The sequence below is a fragment of the Geotrypetes seraphini genome, chromosome 9, assembly GCF_902459505.1.
Source record: "Geotrypetes seraphini chromosome 9, aGeoSer1.1, whole genome shotgun sequence".
Classification (NCBI taxonomy): Eukaryota; Metazoa; Chordata; class Amphibia; order Gymnophiona; family Dermophiidae; genus Geotrypetes; species Geotrypetes seraphini.
Window position 1 is genome coordinate 110,165,040 of NC_047092.1, and position 21,837 is coordinate 110,186,876.

At 47.3% G+C, this 21,837-nt stretch overlaps 1 protein-coding gene across 10 annotated transcripts in view; it reads right to left on the reverse strand.

Annotated features, from left to right (window-relative positions):
* ATG4B (autophagy related 4B cysteine peptidase) overlaps window positions 1-21,837 on the reverse strand; it is a 669,563-nt gene that overhangs the window by 159,578 nt on the left and 488,148 nt on the right. For all 10 annotated transcript variants that reach the window (XM_033957652.1, XM_033957647.1, XM_033957650.1 and 7 more), the window contains one exon: window positions 919-1,064. In XM_033957652.1, coding sequence (XP_033813543.1) covers window positions 919-1,064 — 146 coding nt within the window. The remainder of the gene's footprint in view (window positions 1-918; window positions 1,065-21,837) is intronic.

Sequence of the window (21,837 nt, forward strand, 5' to 3'; positions counted from 1 at the left end):
CCGAAGGCAGGACTGGTGAGGAGCAGAGGCCGGAGTCGGGCAAAGGAGGAGACTTACGTTTGAGGGACAGCAGGACTCCGCGTTCACTCCCTCTGTGACGGTTCGTCTTCTGCCAGTGACCTAGTAAGCGCGCATGCGCACTCGTGCGGCTACATCCCGACAGAAAATGGATCAGGGAACACGCATCACGAGTGCGCATGCGCGGGCTAGCATTTTATTATTTAAGATATATATATATATATATATATATATATATATATATACATACACACACACACACACACTGTATATACATATATACACACACACTTATATATATATATATATATTTGAATATATATACACACACACACCCACACAGGTATATACAGTGGAACCATGGTTTATGAGCATAATTCGTTCCAGAAGCATGCTCATAAACCAAAGTACTCATATATCAAAGCGAGTTTCCCCATAGGAACTAAGGGAAACTCGCTTGATGAGTTCCAACCCACCCCCACCCCCCGAGGCCAGCGGCACTGCTCCACCTTACCCTCCCCCACCCCCCGAGGCCACCGGCGCTGCTCCACATCCCCTCCGCTCGCGTTGCCCCCTCTGCCATGATTTGGCATCCCCCACGCACCCACCCACCCAAACACGTTGCACAGGACATGCCGGTACCCGAAGATCTGCCATCTTCCTTTTGCTGGGCCTTGAGCATCTGCACATGCTCAAGGCCTTCTAGTCTCACTCTCTCCGAGATTCTCAGTGAGCGGGTGGGGGATGCTGGATTGCGGAGGAGTGTGTGCCCGTAAATTGAGTCAAGCTCGCTTTCCGAGGCACCGATTTTGCGAATGTTGTGCTCATATTGCAAAGCACTCGGAGAGAGAGAGATAGAGAGAGAGAGAGAATGTTTTTAGCCAGGTAGAGTATACATACTACTGCAATGGAAGGGTCAAGGTCTGAAATCCTCATTCTGCATGGTGGGTGTTGGCAATGGAAGCTCTCATCTGGGATAAAGCAGTTGTTGCTCGGCTCCACTGCAGGCTGTGTGGTGTGGGGATCCAGATAGATTAGTTCTTCACCTATAAAGGGGGGAGGGCACCAGGAAAGTGATTAATGAAATAATGTTACACTGCTTAGATGATTAATAAAATAATCTTACACTGCTTAGATGAAATGGGACTCTCGGGAAGAACCTGGAATTGGTTTCAGGGTTTTTTTTTATAAAAAAGATCCTATCCAGTGGCGTACCTAGCATATGTGACACCTGGGGCCCATCATTTTTAGTAACAAGCCACACGTCACACATGAGTACCTAGGAAAAGGCAGCATCTTACATATTGCAGTGAGCAGTACATCAATACACCCATTGTAAAACTAAACAAGCCAGACTAGTACAGATCAATCCTACACCGTCAATCCTAACAAAAAACCATGTCTTTCGAACACACAAAACACCTTTGCCTAGTATGGAATATGTCATCACAAACTAACCCCTCCCCCTTTTACAAAACTGTAGTGTGGATTTTAGCCATGGTGGTAACAGCTCTGACGCTCATAGAATTCTAAGCATCAGAGCTGCTACCACCACGGCTAGCGCTAAAAAAACGCTCCACAGTTTTGTAAAAGGGGGGATAAAATAGACATACATAGACAAAGGTTAAATTGAACCAGCAAGAAGTTGGACTCTGCATAAAATACAACACCACAGAAACAGTGACACATGTCTCCTAAAGCAATAAATAAATAGAAATTTTTTGTTCTACCTTTGTCTTCTCTGGCTTCTGCTTTCCTCATCTTCTTGTTACTGTTTTTCTTCCATCCACTGTCTGCCATCTCTCTGCCCCTCCCTATATGGCATCTTCTCTCCTTCTATGCCCCTTCCAGAAACTATATGCCTCTCCCTTCCATCTCTCCTTTCACCCCCGTTGGGCTGGCATCTCTCTCCTCTCCTTCCCTCTCCCACACCTCTCTTCTGCAATCCCTTTCTTCCCTCATTTTCCTTTCCAATTTATTTTCTGCATCCATCTAGATTACGTTCTTACTACCCTCTCATCAATTTCCTTTTTTACTGTCTACCTACAGCTCGCCACCTCTTTCCCTCACCCCTCTAGTATTTCCCTAACTCAATCCTTTTCCCCCATCATCTGCCCTCTTCTCTCTCCCCACTTCCATCATCTGCTCCTTCTCCCTACTTCCATCATCTGCCCTCTTCTCTCTCCCCTTTCTCCCCACTTCCATGATCTGCCCCCTTCTCTCAATCTCTCCTTCCACCACAGGCCCTTCCTCAGCTTTCCGATTTTGGCAACAAGATCTGCAACCTCCCCCCGGCGATGACACTTAAGATCGGCAACGGGCTTCCTTCTACCCCTGGCATTAACAGAACTTCAGATCGGCAACGCGGTGCTCAGTCAAAAGCGGAAACAGGAAGCTGAGTCAGAGGTAAGCTTTTGACATGAGCACTAGAGAATGACACGGGGAAAAAAATCTGTCCCCTTCACCGCTCCGTCCCCTTCACCGCTCCGTCACCACCATCCCATTCACCGCCCCGTCACCGCAGCATCCATACAAGCCTCAGTACTGCAATATTTAGCTTATTCCTTCCTTATAAATCAAAGTTCTAGCTACTGAACTGGAGAAAGATGTCCAGCTGGCAGGGCTTTGTTTATAAATTTTTATCAACACAACTAATATATTACTTTATCCTGAAGCAAAAAAAAAAAAAAGAAATAGAATTATTTTTCTACCTTTGTTGCCTGGTTTCTGCTTTCCTCATGTTCTCATTCAATTCCTTCCATCCACTGTCTCTCTTCTCTCTGTGTCTTCCATTTGCTCTGTTACTGTGCCTCTCCCTTTCTCCCCCCCCTTCCAAATTGGTCTGGCACCCATCTTCTTCCCTCCGCTCCCCCCATAGTCTGGCATCTCTGTCTTCTTCCCTGCCAGCGTCTTCTCCCCACTCTCTCTTCCCCATTTCCCTTCAGCGTCTTCTCCCCACTTTCTCTTCCCCATTTCCCTTCAGCATCTTCTCCCCACTCTCTCTTCCCCATTTCCTTTCAGCGTCCTTCTCCCCCATGTCCTGTAAGTGTCCTTCTTTCCCCTCTGTCTTCCCCATGTGCTTTCAGCGTCTTTCTCCCCCCTCTATCTTCCCCATGTCTTTTTAGTGTCCTTCTCCACCCCTGTCTTCCCCATGTGCTTTCAGCATCCTTCTCCCCCCTGTCTTCCCCATGTGCTTTCAGCATCCTTCTCCCCCCTGTCTTCCCCATGTGCTTTCAGCGTCCTTCTCCCCCCTCTGTTTTACCCATTTCCCTTAAGCGTCTTTTCCTCTCCACTCCACCTTTCCTCCCTTTCTCCCTCCCTGCCCCTTACCTTCGTGGCGCTTCCCCCGCCCGCCCGCCCGACCAACCGACAACAGGCCCGGTCCGACAAACCTTCTAAATTACCTTCTTACAGCAGCCAGAGCATTGTAGTTGCATATGGCTGCCGTAAAGGTCTTATCTGATGCAACTTCCGGTTGCATCAGAGATGACCTTTACGGCTGTCACACGCAGCTTCAATGCTCCAGCTGCTGTAAGAAGGTAATTTAGACTCGTGGTCACAGGGCAGGGAGGTTTGTTGGACCGGGCCTGTTGTCGGTTGGGCGGGCGGGGGGGAAGCACCACAAAGGTAAGGGGACCTGGCCAGCTGTGCACCCCCCCTAAGGCTGCACCCAGGGCGGACGCTCCTCTCCCCGCCCCCTCTTGGTACGCCACTGATCCTATCGAGTGGTGAGTGATGGAAAATACTACCATTTCTGGAGTAATCCTTCAGGGGTACCTCAAGGCTCCCCGTTATCACCCACGCTATTTAATATATACATTTCATCTCTAGGACATTTATTGCAGAAGCTAAATTTAATCTTTTACATATATACTGATGATATTTCCATTTTAATTCCTTTGAATAACATAACAAAATAAATTTTAGAACAAATCTCTTATATTATGTCTGAATTAGAACAATGGACAACCAATTTTAAACTAAAATTGAATACAGAAAAGACAAAAATCTTTTTAGCAAGTCCAAATGACAAAATAACTAAGACATCGCTTCACCTGAATGGTCATGACTATCCAATTTTAAAATCTATAAAAATATTGGGAGTCACCTTAGACTCCCACTTAACTTTGGTAGAGCACACCAATTTGGTGGTGAAAAAGTGCTTTTTTATATTATGGAAGTTAAAGTCTATAAAAATTATTTTAATTTATTAGCGTTTATTTAGACTGTTGGTGCAGGCATTGGTATTATGCATATTGGACTACTGTAATATTGTCTACTTGGGAGCACTGAAGAAAGTTGTGAAAAAATTAAGAATAGTGCAGAACACTGCTTTTCGTCTGATATTCTGATTAAACAAAAGTGATCATATCAGTCCTTATTACCGATCACTGCACTGGTTGCCAGTGGAGGCACGAGTAATGTTTAAATTCTCATGCCTCTGTTTCAAGTCAGTTTGGGGATTGGCACCTACATACCTGCTATCTCATTTTGTGTTATATAACCCTATGCGGATAACCAGGAACTGCAACCTATTTGCTTACCCGAAGATTTTAGGCTGTAAACTCAGGTCTTATTTAGATAGGATGCTTGCTTTTCAAGCAAGCAAGCAACAGTCCTGGTTGGGTAATTATATCAGCGGAGCCATGTTGTCCTATGGCGCTTTTAGAAAAGAAATCAAGACAATATTATTTGATAAATTCATCTCTTAATCTGTGCTTTTATCTTTATTTTTTTAAACATAATTAATCTTATCCTATCAATATTAAATTTTAGGTTCAAACAATTTTTATTGATGCAAACAACAGCAAATACGACGCCAGGGCACCCCAAGGGTGCACAGTACAAACAATGATGCATCATATACAATAATATAACAAGCATGTACAGAAGAAGAGTAACAGCAACCAAACTCCCCCCCTTCCGACTCTACATAGGGCGAGCAAGACTAATGAGGGCGGAAAGGCACTCCAAGGCCCTGGACTCTTATGAGCCCCGAAGATGCCACACCACCCCCTCCCCCCACTTATCATATCCATGACTGAGTTCCAGAACTGTTCAATCCCCCCCTCCCCTACCCCCCCAGTACTCACCATTGCTCTCCCAGCCCTACATACTGAGTGCCCAGATTAGGACACCCATATTAAAACCTCACTGCGACCCTTTGGATGCAAGGCTTGCAGATACAGCTCCCAGATATTCAAGAACAACATCTTTCACATCCTAGCTCCTCCGATATCCCGTGCCTCCCAGGTGGCCAACTGATGCAATTGATTCCGCCAATGCCAAAATGCTGGAGGGTCAGGGACTGTCCAGCACTGAAGAATACATTTCCTAGCTAGTAAACTCATCTTCCTACACAGCCCGATGCCCCCTAGGCAAATGACCAAAAGCCTCTGACAAATCCAAGACAAAGTAGGCCGGAGTACTAAGCAAGGTTCTCCCAATTAACCCTGACATGTAAGAGATTACACGCCTCCAGAAGCACTGGATAATGGGGCAGGACCAAAAGGCATGTCCCAAAGTGTATTCCCCTGTCCCACATTTATGACACAGTGGTGAAGGGAGACCTCCACTGTAATACAACTGTGTATGATTGTAATAGGTGCGTAAGGTCACCCTATAATACGTTTCTCGCAAACAAGCACACAGGGATCACCCCAGGCATTGCCCTTAAGGCACGGGCTATATCCCGATGTCCCAAATTAATCTGCAATTCCCCCTCCCATTTAACCTAGATGATCTGGTAGTCCTTGGCTGGTTGTAACTAGAGAGCTGCACGGGACCGGGGACAACGGGAATCCCGCGGGACCCACGGGTCACGGGGATTCCATGGGGACGCCCCCTCGGGTTGCAGGGATCCTGTGGGGACGCCCCTCATGGTCTTTGGGATCCCACGGAATTCGATGCAACTCGAGCCGTGAGGCTCGTCTTCTTTTTCTACCTGCCCTGCAGCAGCACACATAGCCAACCGGAAGTCTTCCCTGATGTCATCGCTGACGTTGGAGGGAGGGCTTAAGCATGGGTGGGTGTGTCAGTGAGAAGGAAAGAGATGGTTGTGTACATGAGGAAAGGAAGAAAGTTGAATTTTTGGTCATAGGGAGGGAGTGAGGAACAGATGAGAGGGAGAAATATTGTGATGGAAAGGGAACAGTAGGACAGATTGAAATGGATGCAAGAGGGAGGAATGTTGGACATAGTGGTGAAGGGAATGGTGGGAGAGATGTGGCATGGTGCTGGAGAGGGGTGATAGAAGGAGAAATGTTGGGCTTGGGGCTGGTGGGCAGGGGCCGAATCCCCTCCGCACACAGACTCCCCGACGTATCTTCCAACCCTCCCGAAAACACACACACCCAGCACACTCCCCCTGCCCAACCCCCCACGGCCTCTGATCAGCAGAAGCCACCTAGGCCAACAGGTAAATCCAGTGGTGTCAGCAATGCTCTCACGTGGGCTGTCCCGGTGGCTCACTGCTCACAGCACTCCGTGCTGTAGCTCCTCTGATCTGTCACCGCCATCCGGAAGGTCCAGCTCTCTCCTCCCCGCGCTCTCCAGCAGGTCCCCTCTCAGGAAGGTTAGGAGCACCTAGTTCTTGTAGCACCGACCAGGCCTCTGCCACTGTATGAACCCGTCTCATCGCTCTCCCCACCGTCAGTGCCAAGGCAAATGGATAAAGACACCGATATCTGAAGCCCTCTCTGCGGAGATAGGTGGTCACCGATTGCATATCCTTCCGCTTTCGCAAGGTTGCAGCCGCCACATCCTGATAAATGTCCACCCTCAAATTATTCCATTTGTAATTCCTCTGCTTCCGCGCTGCATGGAATATTTTCTCCACCCGAAAGCTGCCCAGGCACAGAACAATGTCACAGGGCAAGTTGGATTTAGGGAGCCCCAAAGCCCGATGTGCTCGTTCTATTTCTATTTTCGGCACCCACCCCTCACTTGCTAGAGCACTAGTGAGGATGTCTTTACAGATGTCCAAGGCCGTCTGGCGGGCATCCTGATAGGCACTTTCTTCCGGCACCCCCCGAATCCAGAGATTACACCGCTGTGATCTGTTCTCCAGATCTTCCAACTTGTCCCACATCGCCAACTCTTCTGTGTGTACTCCTGCCAAGGCCGTTTGGCGGGCATCCTGATAGGCACGTTCTTCCAGCACCCCCCGAATCCGGAGACAAAAAAAGAAGCAATCTTCTTGGTTACCTCTCCCATCCTCAGACAACTTAGCCAATTTTTTTAGTTCCAAGATATTATCCCTGAGATCTTCATTTTCATTTAGCCCTTTGAATGTGGACTTAAACCTTAATTTTAATGATGAAGAAGAGGTCCATGCCAACCTATGTTGATCTAATTTTGACAAACCAGAATGGCACGATTTTTCAAAATTATTCCACAAATATGCTAAATCATACTGTTGGCTTGATTCCTGCCCTCCAGATCTGATGATAGTTGCTTCCTCAAAATTTAAACTTAAGTTATTTAAATGGATTACTGATTCCTTGGATATAGGAAAATTTCCTTCAGATGCTGGTAATATAATAATTACCCCGATAATTAAAAATACTAAGGAATCTATTTCTCTGCCTACTAATTACAGACCAATAGCATCTATTCCCTTGTTTGTTAAAATCATGGAAGGTCTGGTTCATATTCAATTGACTAAACATCTTGAACAACACTCTTTACTCCATGACTCACAATCAGGGCAGGATTAATTCTTCGAGGGCCCCTAGGCACACAAGTACACTGGGCCCCCCTGGGCCTGCCCCGCCCATACCCCGCCCTATTTATCTGTTTTCTTATTTACTTTTTTATTTCCACATATATTTCTTTTTTTTAAATTCAAAACAAACAAAGATTAGCATACCAGTGCACAGTTTTTCTTCTATGCAACCCCCAAACATCTGTGAACATAACCCCTTCCTTCCACTTCCCACCTACTTACCCAAGACATTAACTCTGAACCCTTTCAATACATGTATAAAAGCGTTCAAATATATTGTAAAGCAGTAATACTATCCAAAATATAAGTCTATATTAATAACCAAATTTACATCGCCTAAGTGCCTCACTCTACATCAGGGGTGTCAAATTCAATTACATAAGGGACCGAAATCTGAAAAAAAGGCTAAGTTGCGGGTCAAGTTTTTAATTAAGATACTTAGGGGTCCTTTTATTAAAGTACACTAACTGATTTTGTGCACGCTAAATGTGCACCTTAATAAAAGGACCCCTAAGTGACTAAGGCTTAGTCTTAGCAGACATATAGGGTTACAACATCTCCAACCCCACACTGGCTCTGTGGTGTAAACAAAATAAATATTGTAATCACAAAACAGAAAATAAAATTATTTTTTCTATCTTTTGTTGGTCCCAGGCTTTGATTGTCTTCTGATAACTTGCTTGCCAGGGTGTCCTGCCCATTTGTTGTTTTCTTCTTTCTCCATGCTAACCATCCATCTTCCATCTCTGTCCTCCCCTTCCATTTCCCTTCCCTCATTCAGAGGTCTGGCATCTTTCCTTTTTTTCATGTCCATATCCACAGCTTCGGCAATGGACCCCACCATCCCCAGATCCACCATCTGTCTTTTTCTCTACCCTTTCATCCAGCATCTCTCCCCCCTTCCCCACAACCCCAGTCTATCATCTCTCCATTTGTCTTCCCAACTACCCTGTCCTATGTCACTTCCAGAAACTGTATGCCTCCCCTTCCATCTTTCCCTTCATCCCCATTGGTCTGGCATCCATCTTCTTCCATTCTCTCCTCCAATGATCTGGCATCTCTCTCCTCTCTTCTTCCCTTCCCTCTCCCACACCCACACCCCCCATGTCTGGCATTTCACTCTTCTCTCTCTTCCCCGCACTTCCATCAGCATCTGCCCCCTTTCTTTCCCTCCAGCCTAAATCAATCCAGTATCCTTCCCCCTTGTTTTCCCCCTTTCCCTGCACCCCAATTCTATCAGCATCTGCCCCCTTTCTTTCCATCCAACCCAATTCCATCCAGTATCCTTCCTCCTTGTTTACCCCCTTTCCCTCCATACCAATTTCATCAGCATATGCCCCCTTTCTCTCCCTCTACCACCCTTTTCACACAGCAATGGCAACACGCCCCCCCACGGCAATGGGCCCCCCTCTTCCCTCCCTACCCGGCAACGGGCCCCCGCCCGCCGACAACGCCGCCCGATGACAACAACACCGGCCCTTCCTCAGCATCGACCAACGGCAATGCAGCCAATGAAGCTCGAAGAAGATCCCGTGATGACTGCGTCTGCCGGTCCATCCCCCTCCGACATCATTTACTTCTTCCGGCAGATGCAGTCATCGCGGGATCTTCTTCGAGCTTCATTGGCCGCATTGCCATCGGTCGATACTGGGGGGAGGGCCAGCATTGTTGTCGTCGGATGGGGGCCCATTGCCTTCTGGTATGTCGTCCTTCAGCAGGCCCCCTTGACTATTTCGGGCCCTAGGCACATGCCTAGTTGGCCTATTGGGTAATCCAGCCCTGCACATAATCAGGATTTAGATCCTATTTTAGCACTGAAATGGTGATAGCTGCACTACTGGACTATTTAACAAGCCTTCTAAGTAAAGGCAAAAGTGCACTGGTGCTCCAATTTGATCTTAGTAGTGCTTTTGATTTAGTAGATCATTCTACCCTATTATTTGTTTGAATATGCTGGGCCTTCATGAAAATGTTTTCTCCTGGTTTAAGGGTTTTCTGGAGTCTAGATTGTACCAAGTTAAGTTTAGGACCCACCTCTCTTCAATCTGGAGTAACCCATGTGGTGTCCCTCAGGGCTCTCCTCTTTCACCTACAGTTCAACGTTTATCTTTCATCATTGGGTTCATGTTTGAGCAACCTAGATGTAGAACTATTTAGTTACACTGATGGCATTACTATTGTCATACCTTTCACTTCAGCCCTATCCCAGATTACCACTAAAATCGAAATCGTAATGAAACAGATGGATTCCTGGATGCAAAAATTTAAACTTAAACTAAACACCGGCAAAACAAAGTTTTTTATGGCGACCACTAGTAGTATTTCTTTTGAACTTTCTATTAGTATAAATTCAATTCAGTATATAATTCATCCAACGATTAAAATCTTGGGAGTTATTTTAGACCAGCATCTTACAATACACGCTAAGATAAATGTTGTAGTACGTAAATGCCACTTCACGCTATGGAAATTATGAACAATTAGATCTTATTTTGAATTTATTGCCTTTAGATTATTGGTTCAATCGTTACTATTGAATCTTCTCGATTACTGTAATATTATCTACCTGACAGTCACCAAGAAAGAACTAGCAAGACTTACAATAATACAGAATACAGCGGTCAGAATGATTTATGGCCTGAATAAATTTGATCATGTTACACCCTTTTACTGTGAATTGCATTGGCTGCCAATGGAAGACCGCGTGTTGTTTAAATTGGGCTGTTTCTGTTATAATGCTGTTTATGGTACAGCTCCTTCCTACTTAGTCAATAGATTCACTTTAGCATCATACAGACACAGCAGAATGACTCATCCTCATTATCCATCGTCCAGGGCTATAGGAGTAAGAAATTTCTCAATCATACTTTGGCATATCAGGCAGCTCCTTCATGACAATGAATTCTGAATATTGTTACTTACTACCCATTCTTATGGACACTTCAGAAAACAACTGAAGACCCATCTTTTTTCTAAATACTTGACTGCTTAATGAATTATCTCATTCTATGTAACATGTTTACTTTTATAACTTTTTGTAAACCGCGTTGAACTTTGGTTACGAGGTTAATAAGCACAATGTTATGTTATGTTATGTTACTGCTTGCTGCACTTCTATGATGTCCTCAGTCATCAGCTTCTATGATGTCCTCATGTGCTTCAACTGCATCTTGCCTTTTCACCAACTCCCCCAGGTCTTGTTTTAAATCTGTAACTGCTTTGGTAACATCGTGGCACAGGGACTGCATTTCTTTACAAATGTCCAGCAGCAAATCTCTCAGGGAGTCCGGTGCCTCCATGGCCGCCTGGCTGATCCTGGAGTTCCACGCCGCTCCCCCACAGTGGCCTCTGACACCGCCATCTTGGCCGCCTGTGTCAGGCTTGCTCCCGCTGCCTTCGGGGCTCCTTGCTTTTTTCCTGAAACCCATAGCTGTCCAACTTTCTCCTCGTGGACATCCTACACATCCGGCAGCCAGTTGCGGTAATTCGGGGGTCGCAGGTGCTGCTCTTGGGGCAGTTGAGGCAATGGTCTCCACGGCTCCACCAGATCTCCTGCCAGGGTCTCCTCCTCTGTAGAACTCTCCCCGTAGACCAACGACCAGTGCCTGTGTCTCTCCCATCTGGCTCCGCAATCGCCAGACTGCACCCCTGCTCCTCACCACCGATCTCCGCGATCCAGGTCATCCGCTCCAGTGTGCTTTGCAGCCCGTACACAAAGTGCCACGTACATCATTCTCGCCATCCTCCTCTCTGGGTGCCTGCCGGGACGAGGCAAGTCCGGGAACCACACACGCTCCATGTGGTTAGCGGGCCGACGATCCACTGCCTAAATGCTGGTCAGATTCATCCCATTCGCTCTCCGTTCTGGAGATCAGGAATCCCGGTGGAAGAGGCTCAGAGCCACCGCTTGCATAAGTTATATCGGGGTAGCTAGTGGCTGAAGATGGAGCCTCTGCTCTAGGCTGCCATCTTTTTTCGGTGACATCACTTCCCCAATTTTAAATTTTAATATCTTTTTATACAACAAGCTGTATTCATTTTTTACCATTTTGTATTTCACTGATTGTCCAGTTTTTCTCTTTTGTGGAAACCACCTAGAATTCTTTTGATTAAGGCGGTATAGAAAAATAAAGTTATGTTATGTTATTAAACAAGCTACAGACTCAAGTTAAGAAAAGCAAGGAAAGAATACAAGCTCCTAAGGTTATCCAGCTCCTCACAAATGAAAAAGGATCTCAGAAGGAGAGGGAAGTGGGAAAGACATTTTGGTCTCTTACATTACATTACATTAGTGATTTCTATTCCACCATTACCTTGCGATTCAAGGCGGGTTAAATAAGGAGTTATTTGGACATTTAGGAATACATAAGGAATTATCTGTGTGAAGTTAGTACATATGTTTTGTTATATGTTTACTAACCTATCCTGGTTCTGTTGAGTACTTTTAACTTTAATTTGTTCTTATGAAACTTTTTTTACTCTGTACACCGCCTAGAAATTTGATTAAGCGGTATAAATTTTTTTTTAAATAAACTTGAAACTTGATCTGGACATTTCCCATGATATTATGGAGTGGAGCGGGTTGCTATTGGGGATTGAGATGATTCTTGCTGTGTTAGTTTATCTTTTCTGAAGGTTTTGTAGTCTGGGGTTGTGATCAGTAAATTGGAGAATTGGTAGTCTAGTTTTGCTGCTTGAGTGGCCAGAAGGCCATCATACATTTTATGATCGGGTTATTAAAAACTAATAAACTTGGAAACTTGGAAACTTTAATTTGACATTTCTGATTGAAGGGTGCGTGAATGGAGTGTGGGTTCTCCTAGGTCTGGTTGTTTGGATTAGTCAGTTGTTCAAGTAGGCTGGGCAGTCTCCGTTTATGGTCTTAAATAGTAGACAGTAGAATTTGAATAGTATTCTTGCTTGAATTGGGAGCCCCCCCTACCTATGGCCTCTTTTACAAAGCCACGCAGCAACAGCTCCAAAGCCCTTTAAATCTCCATGGGCTTTGGGGCCGTTAGCGTGGCTTTGTAAAAGAGGCCACTAGTGTTCACTGGAGACAAAGGAGAAAAATGGGTATGCCTTCTATTGAACCTCAGAATAAGAGGCATATTACTACTAATCATGACATCTTTAAAACTGGCAGTGTCTATTATACGCACATTGAAGGAAATTATAAACCTATGTTTTCTGCCGTTATGAATTGTAAAGAGGTCAGCATTCAGTGTTTGTCACTGAAGGCCATTGCTAGCCTACAAAAGTGTGTGTGTGGGAGGGGTTGTGGATTCTTGAAAAGACATTACTGACCACAAGGTTTTGCTGAGTCGAGTGATTTACTATTGCAGGTCCGAAGCTGCCCATGCTAGAAGCTGCCAGGAATGTTTCTTCTAGAATAGGTGGAGCCAGAGGATACCACTCATTAGAGATAGGCAGAACAATTCTAGAGACAGCAGGTGAAGTAATTAAGTAAAATATTGCTACAAATCAGGGAATGTATTTTCCTGGGTGTACAAATGGAAATCACAGATTTGTAACATTATACAAAGAAAGATTAGATTCTTACCTCAATAATCTTCTTTCTTGTAGGTGCTTAGAACTGCAACCCAGGCGGAATAGAAGTCACTAATGTAATGTGTCTAGTAGTCCCGACCGTTAGGGTTATGCATTTGAATCCACAAGTTGTTTGCAGAATGAAACCATTCATCTTTCAAATCTGCCTCCTTCCCAGTAGGCTTGCTCCTGTTACCTCAGTTTGTACAAAAGCAGTCAAGAACCATTGTAATGGAAGATAACACCGGAAGGAGGACAATGGGGAGAACTTCCCAACACTATACTTCTGTTCTGCTCTGAAATAAGCATAACATTATCAAAATTATACAAAATTGTGTTCAACCAGCATTAACATTTATGGAGCTCACAGTGTCACAGGGAAGCCCCTGTGAACTCTGAGTTTCACTCAGAAGTGCCAAATGCTAGCTGTTCACCACCCAATGCTAAACCTAGGCATTTGTCAAAGAAAAAAATAGAAATTGACACATATCTTTCCAAAGAGTCACAGCAAGAGAGGAAGGTTAAGCCATCAAGTTTAAGTCAGAAAAGGGAAGTAAAGCCAGATCATATAGTCCCCAAATTAAATGCAAATCTTAGGCAGAAAACCCCAAAAAGCCAGGTAAACACACCTTCTTGCACTGTACTAATCAGAGGCTGGCCATAAATATCCCAGTACTACAAGCCAGAAAGGAGGAGAAATTACAATTAGGTCAACAGTTCCTAGAAGTTGCCAAGGTAAGCAGCTACAGCCCAAGTCATGCTGGACTTAAAGCAGAAAGGAAGACAAGGAGATCCTACAGCCCAGGTATCAAGTTGAACCTGAGATTACTTATTCAAAAACAGTAAATCAGAGTACAGTGGTACATCAGAATCCGAACGCCCCAGAACTCGAACAACTTGGAATCCAAACTTTTTTTTAAATTAAATTTTCCACAGAATTCAAACGCTGCTTTGGAATCAGAACATATGAGAACTGCAAGCGTTGCTCAACCCAAAGCTTCCCCTCTAATGCAGCTTCCTGTTTCCACCTGAGAGGGAAGCTTTGAGCTGAGCACCGCTTACAGTTGCTGTTGCCGATCTTGCTGCCTATGCCGGCGGGGGCCCGATCTTGCTGTCTATGCCGGTGGCGGGGGGGGGGGGGGGGGGAGGGGGGCTGACCTTGCTGTTTCTGTTACATGGGCCCCAATCTTGCTGTCTCTACCAGGTGGACCCGATCTTGCTGCCTCTGCCACGTGGGCCCAATCTTGATGCCTCTGTCAGTGTGTTTACTGTTAAATTTATTGTAAAATCTGAGTTTGTGGGACCAAGGAATGAATTAATCCAGTTTCTATTATTTTCAATGGGAAAAACTGTCTTGGAACTCAAACGTTTTGGAACTTGAACGGGGTTATGGAACAGATTAAGTTTGGATTCCAAGGTACCACTATAATCTTGAACCAACTGAAATAGAAATGGATTCAGAAACTGAGTTTATGGAGTGCACCAACAATGGAGTAATGTGTGACTCCATGGAAATTTAGTGGGCTGAAGAGATGGAATGTGCTGGACTAAAATACTGTTGAAAAGGTGTTTAATTGATATGCTGCATTGCAATTAAAGTTACAAATTAGAGAGATCACGTGACGCCATGAAGCAGGGCAGACGCTGACCGCGTTCTCTCCTGCCGCTTCCTCGCTCAGCCCCCTTTTATCGGCACTTTTTCACCGCGCCCGCCACCGCGTTGCCGTGCAGGCTAGTGCCTAGCGACCCGACTACAACCGGCGGGGTTCAACAGCCTGCGATGTCGGCAAAAACCCCGAGGAAAGACCGGGACAAGCAGAAAGCGGGGGAAAGTAAAATGGCGGCGCCGGCTAGCCCTGAGGTGACGGGGAGCCCGGCGTGGGTGTCGGAGGTGGCTGCTGAGGTGACTGCCGTGATGGAGCTGGTTTTAGAAAAGCGGCTGCTCCCCCTTGATGCTAAGCTGGAGCGTGTGCAGGAGAAACTGGACACGATGGGGCAGGAGGTGTCTTCTTTTCACCAGAGAGTGGAGGCTCTGGATGACCGCGTGCTCGGAGCGGAGGGCCTGCTGAGTAACCATGCTAAAACTCTTGCAGCTTTGGAGGATCGTTTGGAAGACCTGGAGAACCGGTCACGACGCTGCAATCTGAGGTTTGTTGGCCTGCCTGAGGAGTTGCCAGAGTCTGATCTCCGTTCCATGATGGAATCCTGGATTACTTCCTCCCTCACTCTGCCACCAGGTTTGGGGCCCCTGTGCATTGAAAGAGCTCACAGGTTGGGCCTTAAGCGGTCCATGATGGCGAGACCGCGGGTGGTGATTATTAAACTGTTGAACTATGTACATAAGCAGGCTATTCTTCAGGCTATGCGTGGGGGCCAGAATTTGACTTATAACAACAAGAGAATTTTATGTTTTCAGGATTACTCTGCTAAAGTTTCGCAGCAGCGTAGAGCCTTTGCCCCAGTGTGTACGGAGCTGATACAACGCAATATTCGCTTCGCCTTGCTGTACCCGGCGAAACTTCGGGTCCACAGCAATGGGACTTCCACTTATTTTACCACTGTGGCGGAGGCGCAGTCTTTCCTGGCCCAGGAGCCTGCGGCGGGTCCTTCTACCAGTGCAATTTCATCATCCGAGGGGCCGCCTGAGTGAGGAGCTAACCTGTTTATCCTGTGGATCTGCGCACCTGATTGCTTGTTGACCGCAGAGTACCGCTAGCCCAGTTGCCATTGTTGTGTTTTTCATTTTATTTTTTATTTTTTTATTTTTCTCTTCTTGCTATTGACCTTGGTTGCTTGGAGGGCTCTGAGCTCTTTTACATACATATGCGTTCCTGGAGCCATTTATGTTTTCTACTGGAGTGGAGAGCGTCGTGCCTGGACTAGTCCAGCAGTTCGGAGCTCAGCAGTCTGTGGGTCGATGTCTGCCGGTCTCAGGCCTGTGACCGATGTTTTTGAGCTTCTCGAGTTGGGCTCTGGGCATAGGGAGCTTCGGAGACCCGGAGTTTCTCGTCCATATTTGTACTTTGCTTGTTTGCTGCCTTCTTGAAGACTCTTTGGACGATTTGCTGTTTGGGTTCTACTGGGGCTCCTTTGGTGTGTTTCGGGGGGGGTTTGGTTACAGGTTACACTGGGTGCGGGTGATGCGCAGTGGGGTGGGGGGGGTTGGCCTGGGTTCACCTAGGATGTATGTGGAGAGAGTTGGGAGTTCCAGTTGGGTTGGGATTAGTTCCTGCTTGTTTTCGTTGGATGTCTTGCTGAGCTGGGGCTTGTTGGCCTCTTGGCCCTTGCCTTGGGGGGTTCCTTGGGGCTTTGATGGTATTACCTGCTGGGTTTGGGTGTTGGGCAGTTGCGGCTTCTATGGTGATAGGGGTTGGGGAGGGAGGGGGCGTCCAATGTGATCTGCTTTTCCTTCGGGGAAAGCCTTTCTTGGGGGGTTTCTGGGATGGGTTTGGAGTTGGGATTGGGGAACAGTCGGGGGGTGGGAGGAGTGGGGGGGGGGTGGGGTGGGGGGGGGTTTGATTTTTGTTTCGTGGGGTGGTTTTAGTGTGGTGTTTTTTTTTATTTTGTTTGTTTTTGCGGTGCCTGATCCCGGGAGGCCCTGGGGTCTTGTCTTGTTTTCTGCTGGATGCTGTAGGCTGGGGCAGCATCTTGGCAGCCTACTCCTTTTCATCACTTTTGCACTGTATCTGTTTCATTTTTATGTCAGTTAAATGGTGAAAATTCTTACTTGGAATGTTGGAGGCATTAACTCGCCTGTTAAGCGGGCAAAAATTTTACAAAATTTGCAGAGACAGCGAGCGGATATTGCTATGTTGCAGGAGACACACCTTACTGACTTAGAACACGCTAAATTGAGACGGGGTTGGGTGGAGCGCTGTATTACGGCGGCCGCCGTTGGGAAGAAACGGGGAGTTGCTATTCTTTTTCGGAAAGCGGTGGCTACTCAGATTACCCCGGTGGCTATAGATGCTGATGGTCGTTATGCTTTTTGTACGGCGGTGCTTGGGGGGGTTCAAATGCTGGTGGGGTGTGTCTATGCTCCCAACGCTTATGATAAATCGTTTTACGCCCGTTTGAAGACATTACTATTGTCGCGTGCTTCTCTTCCGATGATTGTGGGGGGGGACTTCAATGTTGCCTGGGATGCTTCCTTGGATAGATCTCGTTCATCTGGGGGTGGAGAGGGTACTGAGGCTAGGGGTCTTCCTCAGTTGTGTCATCTTCTAGATCTCTTGGACGTTTGGAGACTCTTGCATCCGGGGGAGCGAGACTATACCCATCTCTCTCGCGCCCATGCTTCGCAATCTCGTATCGATTATCTGCTGGTTTCTCGATCGCTCTTTGCTAGGGTTCGAAAGGTGGAGATAGGGCCTTATGCGATTTCAGATCACGCATGGGTTTGGATGGATTGGGATTCGGGTGGGGGGCCTCGCCCACCTGGGTATTGGGCTTATCCGCTGTGGTTACAGGAGGACCCTAACTTTTTGCCCTATCTTCTAGGGGCGTGGAAGGATTATCAATACCATAATAAGCAGCATGAGGAGAACCCGGTTTTGTACTGGGAGGCGGCGAAGGCGGTCCTGCGGGGAGTGATTATTAGTTATGTTAGCCGGGTGCGGAAGACCAGAGATAGAGAGTTGTTACGTCTGTCGGACCTGATGATGAGAGCTCGGCGTACCTTTGCTTTGCGTCCTACGTCGGAAAACAGACAGAGTCTGCTTTCCTTGCAGGCGGCGGTTAATGCACTTTTGCATCAACGGGCAACTAAGTCTTTGGCTTACTATAAATACCGCTTATACGTCCACGGCAATAAGGGAGGGAAACTTTTGGCGCGTTTAATCTCGCAAAGGGAGAGCCGTAAGAAGATATTGCACCTCCATACGGTAGAGTCTGGGCGGGTCACTAGTGATGCGGACATATGTGAAGTCTTGCGCCGTTTTTATGCAACTCTTTATGCTCCACCTCCGGATTTGGGACTTTCTGGGGACCTCTATTTGGAGGGGCTTGATCTCCCGTGTCTTTCGGAGGAGCAGACGGGTCAGTTGAACGCGCCTATTGAGGTGGAAGAGGTGGAACTGGCTATAGCACAAAGTCCTACCTTGAAAGCCCCTGGAGTTGATGGGTATAGAGCTGAATTCTATAAACTTTTGCAATCTGAAATTGGGTCGCCACTGGCTCACATGTTTAATGTGGTGATCAATGCTGAGGCGATGCCTGAACACCTTAATGTAGCGCAGATTATTGTTCTTCCGAAGCCCGGAAGGGACCCTACTCTGCCAGAATCATATAGACCTATTTCGCTACTTAACTTTGATGTTAAGCTGCTGGCAAGGATATTGGCTAACCGATTGGCACGGGTGTTGCCGCTTCTTCTCCATGAGTCTCAGGTGGGTTTTGTTAAGGGCCGCTCGGTGGCTAAGAACCTGCGCAGAATTTTGATTTCTTTGGAGTATGCTTCAAGAGTTGCGGCGCCTTCTCTTCTTATTAGTTTTGATGCTGAGAAGGCATTTGATCGCGTCCGTTGGGATTTTTTATTTGCTACTTTGGCTAAATATGGGTTCAGGGGTCGTTTCGTTTCAGCGCTACGGGCATTATATGCTTCTCCACAGGCTTCTGTGTGGGTAAATGGTTGTCGCTCATCTTTGTTTGAGATTCATACGGGAACTCGCCAGGGATGTCCGCTATCCCCTTTGTTGTTCGTGTTGACGCTTGACCCCCTCCTTCGGGATATCTATTCGAATCCGACTATTCGGGGGATTCAGTTGGGGGATCAGAGCTTTAAGGTGGCTGCTTTTGCGGACGATCTCTTGGCTTTTCTGACGGACCCTTCTTCTTCTTTGCAGGCTCTTTTGGAGACCATGAGAGAGTATGGGGATTATGCAGGCTTCCGTTTGAATTTGCTTAAATCTGAGGCCTTGCCGTCCTCACAGGCACTGCAGGTTCGGTGGGGCGCCTCTTTTCCTTTACGCTGGGCCCAGGGCTCCTTTCGATATTTGGGGGTCTACATTTCGGTTTCCACGTCTCAGCTTTATTCGCTTAATATTCCCAAGCTTTTGGCTGATACTAAGGTCCAGCTGGAGGCCTGGGAGGGCCTCCCTCTGACCCTGTTGGGCCGCATCTCTTTGGTTCGCATGGTGATTTTTCCGCGATGGCTGTATGTGATGCAGACGTTGCCGCTTCGTTTGTTGAAAAAGGATGTCAACGGTTTATATCGTTTGCTGTCCCGTTTTTGTTGGAATTCGCGCAAACCGAAGGTTCGTTTATCCTATTTGGTGGGAGGTTGGCGACAGGGAGGACTGGGACTTCCGGATTTTGGCCTTTATAATGAGGCCTGTTTGCTGCGCCATTTGAAAGACTGGCTCCTGGATGAACATCAGTATACTCCGTTGGATTTTGAACGGGCCTTCTATGCTCCTCATACCTTGAACAGTCTCTTACACTTGCCCGCTACGGATCTTCCCCCGGAGTTCCGTGCGTGTGTTTCTTTGAAGTCTATGCGTGCTGTGTGGGAGAGCTTGGTCGGCAGACTGGGAGGGGACCCGAGGGTGTCGAATCAACTTCCCCTACGGGGGAATTTGGCCTTTGCGCCCGGCCGGGATAGCCAGGCTTTTCTTGACTGGGCGGCCCGCGGCTTTCATCTTTTGGAACATCTGTTGACGGAGGAGGGCGGTCTGCAGCCTTTGGACGCTTTGAGGGATCGATTGGGTGGGGGTTGGGGAGATATTTTTGCCTATTGGCAGGTTAAGCATTATATTCTTTCCCTTCCGCAGGATCGCCTTGCTTTCCCGATGGGGGTGCGTCTTCGGTTATTTTTTGATGGGGTGGCAGTGGCTTTTACTTCGGTGTCGGCATTATATAGGGCCTTGTTGGAGCTTATGGATACTAAGGAGGTGTCGCAGCTTCGGCGAAGCTGGGGTCGTGAACTTGGCCTAGATCTTGGTGCTTGGGATGTTTTGCGAGCGGTGCGTGGGGTCCCTTATCTGATTACGGGGGCGGAGTATCGTGAGTGTTATGTTAGAGTGATTTATAGGGCCTATCTTACTCAAGTCCAATTGCATAAAATGGGAGGTATTGACTCCCCTTTGTGCTTGAAATGTGGCAGGGCCCCCAATACTTTCGCTCACTCTTTTTGGGATTGTTGGACTATACAGGTTTTTTGGAGGGCTATTGCTCGATATTTCCGTGGGTTATTTGTGAGTGCTATTGTGGGTACTGTAGAGCAGCTGGTTCTTGATCTTCCTGGGGCCTTTCGCGGTCTTCCTAGAGGGGGTAGCCTTTGGTGTCGTAAGGTGTGTCTCCTTGCTCGCAAATGCATTTTGAAATCTTGGACTGTCTCGGAGCCTCCCTCTTTTTGGTCCTGGAGAGCGCTGGTGCATAATTTGGCCATGTGGGAGGCCCGTGAGGCTGTTGGCCACCCTCGTCGCCGACGTCATTTTTTGCTTGTCTGGGGAGTTTATTTGGACTCCTTAACTCCTAGAGGGCGGAGTCTCCTGTTGAATCCTCTGGTTTAGCTGGGCTGAGGCTCTAGGCATCTCCTGGGTTCGGGCACCGCTCCCCCTTTCTTTCTTTTTTTTTTTTTTTTTTTTTGTTTTTTGTTTTCTTTTTCCTCTTTTTATTAGTTTTCTACTTTAGGGTTGTTGAGGGAGGGATGGGTGATTCCTTGGGTCAGCTGGGGGCCACCAGAACACGGGCCTTCGGTATTTGAAAGTTACGTCTTTTGGCTTCTGTTTGTTGGGGGTGGGGGTAGGGGCTGTTTTGGGGGGGGGAGGGTGGGGTTGGGGGGTTGTTGGCTTTGTACGACTTTATACTGCACGGATTTGGGTATTTTTGGAAGCTTAGCCCTTTTCAGTGTGGTAGTTGTTATTTGTTGCTTTCTTATTCACTTAATAAAAAATAGATTTGAACATAAAGTTACAAATTAAGCCCAGAACTGAGGAAAAGGACTGCAATGGTTAAGGTGACCATACGTCCCGTTTTCAACGGGACAGTCCCATTTTCGGGCCGACCGTCCCGTTGTCCCAACCCACCGCTTTGGGACACCAAAATGTCCCATTTTCAGGGACAGTGTCCCGAAGCTGTGCGCGGGGACACCAGGACGGCCGATCAGTTTTCTCCCTGCTACGCGGATTGAAACACTGGGCCGCCGTCGCTGCTTCTTGGCTTCTTCCTGACGTCAATTTTGACGTCGGAGAGGAAGTTCGGGGCAAGCCAATCGCTGCCTGACTGGTCTGAACTTCCTCTCCGACGTCAAAAATTGACGTCGGGAAGAAGCCAAGAAGCAGTGGTGGCGGCCCAGCGTTTCAATCCACGCGGCAGGGAGGCAGACTGGCAGGCAGCGTCAGTACACGGGCGGGGGGTTTGAATCAGCGGGGGAGGGTGTTGAATCGTGGGGGGTTGAATCTGCGGGTGGGGGGGTTGAATCAGGCACTGGAGAGATGGAAGGAAGTAGGCCGGTAGGCTGGCTTCTGGGGAGGAACAAAGACAAGGAGAAGACATAGGAAGGAGGTATGGTATACATTGCCTGCTCCTATGCTACAGTGTGGATG